This window comes from Babylonia areolata, chromosome 3 (genome assembly GCF_041734735.1).
Source record: "Babylonia areolata isolate BAREFJ2019XMU chromosome 3, ASM4173473v1, whole genome shotgun sequence".
Lineage (NCBI taxonomy): Eukaryota > Metazoa > Mollusca > Gastropoda > Neogastropoda > Buccinidae > Babylonia > Babylonia areolata.
This window is the reverse complement of record NC_134878.1, coordinates 6,101,992-6,108,667: the sequence shown is the minus strand read 5'-3', so window position 1 is coordinate 6,108,667 and position 6,676 is coordinate 6,101,992. Positions and strand designations below refer to the sequence as shown.

General features: G+C 55.7%; 2 protein-coding genes across 5 annotated transcripts in view; both read left to right on the top strand.

Annotated features, from left to right (window-relative positions):
- Positions 1-1,633, top strand: part of LOC143279687 (uncharacterized) — a 64,810-nt gene extending 63,177 nt beyond the window's left edge. For all 4 annotated transcript variants that reach the window (XM_076583779.1, XM_076583781.1, XM_076583778.1 and 1 more), the window contains one exon: positions 631-1,633. In XM_076583779.1, the coding sequence (XP_076439894.1) occupies positions 1,073-1,633 (561 nt within the window). In that variant the 5' untranslated portion in view covers positions 631-1,072. The remainder of the gene's footprint in view (positions 1-630) is intronic.
- A 31-nt stretch (positions 1,634-1,664) lies between these two features.
- On the top strand, positions 1,665-6,019 carry LOC143279686 (uncharacterized). Its single transcript, XM_076583777.1, has one exon. It carries the CDS (start codon positions 1,665-1,667, stop codon positions 5,631-5,633), a length of 3,969 nt encoding a protein of 1,322 aa, XP_076439892.1. The 3' UTR covers positions 5,634-6,019.
- Positions 6,020-6,676: the final 657 nt, after the last annotated feature.

The window sequence follows — 6,676 nt, the reverse complement described above, 5'->3', positions numbered from 1 at the left end:
TCTCTCGTGTGTTGGTGGTCAGATCGGAACGGCCACCACCAACCACAGGACATGCGATGTATCAGTCTAATTGCCCGTTCACAAACACTGCAACTCCCCTCTGAAGTCTTTGAACTTCCAGCTCATTCGCTCCCTGTTTGCTACGGGGGGAGTTGGGGGGGGGGGGGTGGAGAGAAAGGCCTGAGGGGTGTGTGTGTGTGTGTGTGTGTGTGTGTGTGTGTGTTATGGAGTGCGTAGGACGGTGATTCTGCCGGGTGGGAAGGTGGAAGGGGGAGTGTCAGAATCGAATTGTGTGTATGTTATCCTCGGCCTGAAAGGGAACAGGTTCAGTGGTGATTTCTCTTTGACAGAAGAATCACACATGAGTGATTTCTGTCCAGTGTTCAGAGACTATAGTATATTGCAGAAAAATATCGCACGCCTTCCAATTAAGCAGGCGTGCGTGCACCTGTGTGTGTGAGTGTGTGAGTGTGTGTGTGTCCGCAGAGCGCATTCGACATTATTTAGCTGATGTATTTGCGGCCATATTGATGGTAATGATTATGATGATGATGATGATAAATACTGCACTGCTGTAAATGTAACTTCCACCTTAATACTTACCTTACACCGTTCTTCTTTCTGTTGCAGTGACACAGGTACTGCCCTGACGCTCAAGCAGCCAGCAGCAATGGAGCAACAACAGCAACAGCCCCTTCGAGCCCTGAGAAAGCAACGCAGAAAGTGAACGTTTGCAAGACCAAAAGACTCTTTGTAGTCACAGACTAGCAGTGAAGAAGGAGATCCCCAAAAAACAACTGAGAAAAAACGGGCCTTCAACGCGTGCAGTTTAATCGTCGACCTGTTGGTGGGACTGTTGAAAACTTCATCAGACGAATGGAGGATATGGGAGACGGTGTGCCAACCCAGCAAACTGATTTCTCAGTGTCTGCCTGAAACTTCCTCTGTCTGGTTGTGCTGGCTCTTCCAGTTGATTGTTATCTTCATCCATATTCTTGACCGTTCCTGAATCATCGTCAACACCTGGGTGTGTAGTGTGTGTGTGTGTGTGTGTGTGTAGTTTGCAGCTCGTATGACTGAAACGATGGAGACCATGAAAGCCAGCCGGCGTAAGCAGACCAAACCCAACAGAAACCCGTTCGGAGGGGTGGACCCTCAGAGTGGGGGGTCCTTCAACCCCAGCCTCCTCCCTCCTTCCAGACTCCCTGGCGGGGAGGACGAGGAGCCTCACCAGGGCGGGGCCGGCAGGGACTACGACGCCAGGGAGGAGCACGAGATGATGATGGCGCGTGACGGGGGTGTTGCAGGTGACTTTGGTCGGGACATGTCGCACGACGAGGACTACGGGGGGAGGAGAAGCTACGAGCGGGAGGACGCGGCGCGTGATGACCCCGGCAGACAGTTCGAGCGGGGGGAACTGTCACACGACAACAGAAGCTACGATCGGGACTTGTCACGTGACGGTAGTGTTGGAGGCTACGAGGTGGACCGAGAGAGGACCTACGAGAGAGATAGGGAGCGGGAGATGACGCACTACGGCAGCAGAGGCGCGGACTCAGCAGCAGCGGACAGGGAGATGATGGCGGACGCCGCGCGACGCGAGGGACGGGGAGGGCCAGAGAGCGGCGGATGACGGAGGAGGAGGGGGCGACGCCCCGCTGGACATGTCCATCGTCAGCTGCAGGATGTGCCCGGAGACCTTCGCCACCAGCACCGACCTGCACCACCACGTGGACATGGTCCACGGCTCAGGATCCGGCGCCGGCCCCGCGCCCAAGAGGTCCAGGATGGATTTCGACTTCCCCACCGCCTACCACCGGCTGGGCAGCGAGTTGCTTCAGGAGAACCTTCCCTCCGGTGAACCCGCCCAGCCTCAGGAGGAGGCCCTGTCCCTGACAGTCCCCAAGGCCGAGCCACAGCAGCCCCGGGAGGCCGAGCAGGTAGGGGATCAGCCTGGGGAAGGGCGCTCCGTCAAGGTGAACGGGGGCAGGATCTTCCACATGGACGCTTACTGCGAGCTGTGCGACAGGGAGTTCTGCAACAAGTACTTCCTCAAGACGCACAAGGCCAGCAAGCACGGCATCACGGAGGACAGCCCGCCACCCGCCCCCTCCGCCGCCGACATGTCACAGAAGTCATCCCCGGGTGGTGCCTTCCCCCATCAGCAGCCACCACCACCACCACCCAGAGTGGAGCTGTCTCACTCCCCCTGGAGACAACAGCACAAAGACCACAAAACCGAAAACAAGCAGCTGTCTCCCACCACGTTCCACAAGAAATCGGAGGCAGACCTGGCAGCGGAAGAGAAAGTGTCCAGTGTCATCTCTGCCGTCAAGAACAGCCTGCAGAACAGCCAGTCAGACAGCAAGTCGTCCTCGTCCAGTGGCTCTGGGAGCAGCAGCACTAAGGACCCCAGCATGGAGGACTACTGCGAGTTCTGCCAGAAGCACTTCTGCAACAAGTACTACCTGAAGAAGCACAAGCAGGACGTGCACGGCATCATCCCAGAGACGGGGCCCACCACCACCAAGCGGAGCCGCGCCAGCAGCAGCCTGCTGGACCTGCCCATGCCGGCCTCCTCCATGGGCTCCCCCATGCTGCTGCCCCAGCCCATGCCCAGCCTGCCAGGCATGCCCTCCCTGCCCCCCGGCGTCATGATGCTCAACCCCTTCATGCCGCAGATGACCCTGATCCCTGCCGGCAACATGCCGCCCCCTCTGCTTCACGCCCCCCCTCTCCACCCTCCCCCTCACTCGCCTGCTCTGTCGCAGTCCCTCCCCATGCCCGGGGCTGTGCCGGGCCTCAGCCCCACCACCCCCACCTCCCAGATGTCGGACTTCAGCCCCAACCCGGACACCTACTGCAACCTCTGCAACAAGGAGTTCAGCACGGTCTACTTCCTCAGGATCCACAAAGCCAACAAACACGGCATCCACAGCGATGACATCCCACCGGAAGCCAAAATGCTGGGAGACATGGTGGAGAGCAACGGGATCGTCGTGCATCCTCGACCTCCGTCCATGGACGAGAAGGAAGGAGGCTTCAAGTCCAGCCCTCCTCCCTTGACCAGCATCAGCCAGATGGTCACCTGCCGCCTGTGTGACAAAGATTTCCCCAACGCGCAGGCCTTCCGGATCCACCAGGTCAACGAGCACGGCAAGACCTACGAGCCCGCTCTCCCGGACAGCTACGAAAGCAGCTTGCCCAAAGCGGAGCCTCCCGTGTCCACCTCGCTACGTCGCATGTCCGCTGACCTGCCGCCCGCGCACAGCGGAAGCTCCAACAACGGCCCAGGAGGCACCATGTTTGGAAATATGGTGGCGGCCAAGCTGGCCGATCGTGTCATGTGCGACATCTGCAACAAAGACTTGTGTAACAAGTACTTTCTGAAGGCGCACAAACTGAAGATGCACGGCATCGACACGGACAAGGAAGAGGGCAACGAGTCGGGAAGGGACAGAAGCTCGAGCTACGACCGCTACAGCCCCATTGACTCCAGCAGCAAGGCTCAGCCCCTCAACATGACCATGAGCCCCAAGCACGGCCCCCCGCCGCTCAGCATGCCCACCAAACACGAGGCGAGAGACTATTCAAACGGCAGCAGAGAATTCAAGCTGGAAAAACCAATGGGGTTCAAAAGCTTCACCGACGTTCCCACGTTTCTGTCCGAGACCATCAATAACGAGTACCTGAGGAGATCCACTCCCCAACCGCCTTTCAAAGGCTTTGACTACGGGATGCCAGGATTCCCTCCCGTCTCCTCGGCTGGCATGGGTCAGGACCACTTGCTGGGAGAGGGCATAGACCCTGAGGCCTACTGCGACATCTGTAAGAAAGAGTTCTGCAGCAAGTACTTCCTGAGGACCCACAAAGAAAACATCCACGGCATCAAAACCGAAGTCAGCACTCCAAGCCGCTCTCGAGCCAAGCCGGGCCCCAAACCAGCCGCCTCCAAAATCAACAGTATGATCAGCAGCAGCAGCAGCAGTAGCAACAGTATTCTGTCAGGACTTCCGATCCCCAGCATGCCGTTCCCCTTCCCGCCAGGGATGATGATGAGGGGCGGCGGAGGAGGAGGCGGCGGCGGCTACAGCCGTGGGCGGGACAGCTTTGAGAAGCACCACTTCCGCTGGAAGGACCCGCCGACGACCAACGCCACCGCGCGCGTCACCTGCGACATCTGCCACAAGGAGCTGTGTAACAAGTACTTCCTGCGCACGCACAAGCTGAAGAAGCACGGCATTCACCCCACGGACAGCACGCAGTCCCCGATGAGCGACTCCCCAGCCCCGTCAGAGAACGACGCCGCCAGCGCCCAGGCCAGCCAGCCGGACAACTTCCTCGTCGACAAAGGCACAGGCATGGTGAACCGATCCGAGGGGCCGTCCGTTCCACACACAATCCCCCTGCCCCCTTCAGAGAGATCGTCCAAGCCGAGCGAGCCCGCGAAAATGCCCAGAAGTGAAGACGAAAAACCCTCATTTCCAGGCAACCACATCAACAACAACAGCAGCAGCAGCAGCAGCAACAACAGCAAACATTGCACCAGTAACAGCAACAACAACAACAACAGTATAGACACTGTCACATGTCACTTGTGCGAGCGCAAGTTCAGAGACATGCAGTGGCTGTCGGCTCACTTGATGAAGGATCACGCTGAATCCTACACCCCTGAAATGATGGATCTCCGGATGCTGCCTCCGCCTCTGGGTCCTTCCCCTCACTTTGGCGCGGAGCTGGAGCCCAAGGTGTGTCAGGTGTGTCGCATCCTGCTGCCCAACGAGATCAGCCTGAAGCTGCACCTCCTGCAGGAGCACAACGCTCAGATCAGGCTGCAGATGGACGAGGCAGCCGCCGAGAAAGGGCAGCAAGCCAGCTCCTCCTCGTCCTCGAGAATCGGGCGTCGGGAGTCCGTCAGGTCCTGGAGGTCCAAAGCCAGGAAACACGCTGAGAGGAAGATGAAGATGTTTGTCTGCTCGTACGGAGACTATCGCACTCACTGGCTGTACAAGCTGCAACGCCACGAAAAGAAGGCTCACGGTATTTCAGCCAACACCAAGAGCAAACCAAAGTCCACGGAGAACGGGCTACAGTACGACGAAGACACGAAACAGTTCAAGTGTGGACTGTGCCCTTCTCGCTTCAGGTCGCACACCTACTGCCAGATGCACCTGAGAGAGGCTCACATCCATATGATGAAGGACTTTGTCTCCCGGAAACGCCAGCGGTCAGCCGACAACAAGCTGTCCTGCCGCTACTGCTCCTTCACCACCTCCTTCCCCTTCCGCCTCCACACCCACGTCTCCCGCTACCACCGCCACCACCCCCGCCCCGCCCTGCCCGACTCCCAGGAGAAGGGCTTCCCTGACATGACCCCTGTGGCCTGCTCGGAGACCCCTCCCGAGTCGCTACACAGCTCCCCGGACCACACCACGCTGGAGGACACAGGCTTCGAACGGCCGGCATCGGGCGCCCAGGACCTCAGGAAGCGGCCCTTCGGCTTGGAGGAGGGGGAGGAGGAGGGGGGAGCCTCCGTCAGCCTGGCCGACAACTTCCTCACCTCCAGCCCTGTGGATTCCCGCGTGCACCAGTCCTTGTCAGCGTCCTTCCGCATGTCCGAGTTCACACCGTGATGGGAGTGTCCTGTCTCTCTCACAGGTGGACAGGACGGGATGTGGTGGGAACCGTCGCCTAGTGTGATAGATGTAGCCACTGCTGGTATCCAGCTCCTCAAAAACCATGTGATCACTTTCTAGGTGGAGTCTGAGCGTTTTGGACTTCCAGTCCTCAATCAAAGTAAAAAAGAAAAGAGAGAAAAAACCAGAAACTCACTGTATGTTGGATGAAAGTGTAAATCGGTGTTGTGTTTATGGGGCTGGTTAAGTCGGGACTCATCCACAGACAACCTTGAAGGGATCCCTGTATACAACATTGCTTCAATAGACTGTTAACTTTTGGGAGGGGTATAATACAACATCTGGAAAACCCGAACAGTACTTAATCTGAATCGTTCGGTTTTTGTGTTGTCAGCCAAAGTTAGCTAATATATATATATATATATATATATATATATATATATATATATATATATATATATATATATATATATATATATATATCCCGCAGCATTGATATCAACCGTAGCTTCTAGCCAGTTAACTCGGATATCATTTTTTTTACGAAACATATTGAAACGTCTGTTGTTTTAATGTTCAAAATGGCAGATCACCATTTCGAAGCGAAACAAAATTATAATGGCAAACAATAATGTTCTAGTCTGGAAGAATTCTGAAGTCCGGAAAATGAAATTATGCACAACATAATGAATGATGATTGTTTAGGACGGTGGTGGGGGGGTTCTTGTAAAACCTATAATCAAAGATAATTTTGTAATTGTATCAGATCAGCAATATGATGTCAATATGTGTCAGTGACCATACTTTGACGTTGACGTTGTTCACCATGGTGTACCTGCTTCAGAACGGTCGCAAACACCCGCTGTCGCTGAAAGTTGTTTTTATTGATCAGTCATTTCTATTTTGATGGCTGGAAGCTGATCAGAGACAGGTTTGTTTCCTCTGAAGGCATGAACATTGTTTCATGATTCCACACCCAGAAATGTGTGCATTTCATAACTGTAAGAGGCGTGTGCCTGTGTGTGTGTTTATAGTGAAAA

Excerpts from the sequence above, each read along its gene's own strand:
- LOC143279686 (XM_076583777.1), top strand. The coding sequence starts at position 1,665 with ATGTCCATCGTCAGCTGCAGGATGTGCCCGGAGACCTTCGCCACCAGC.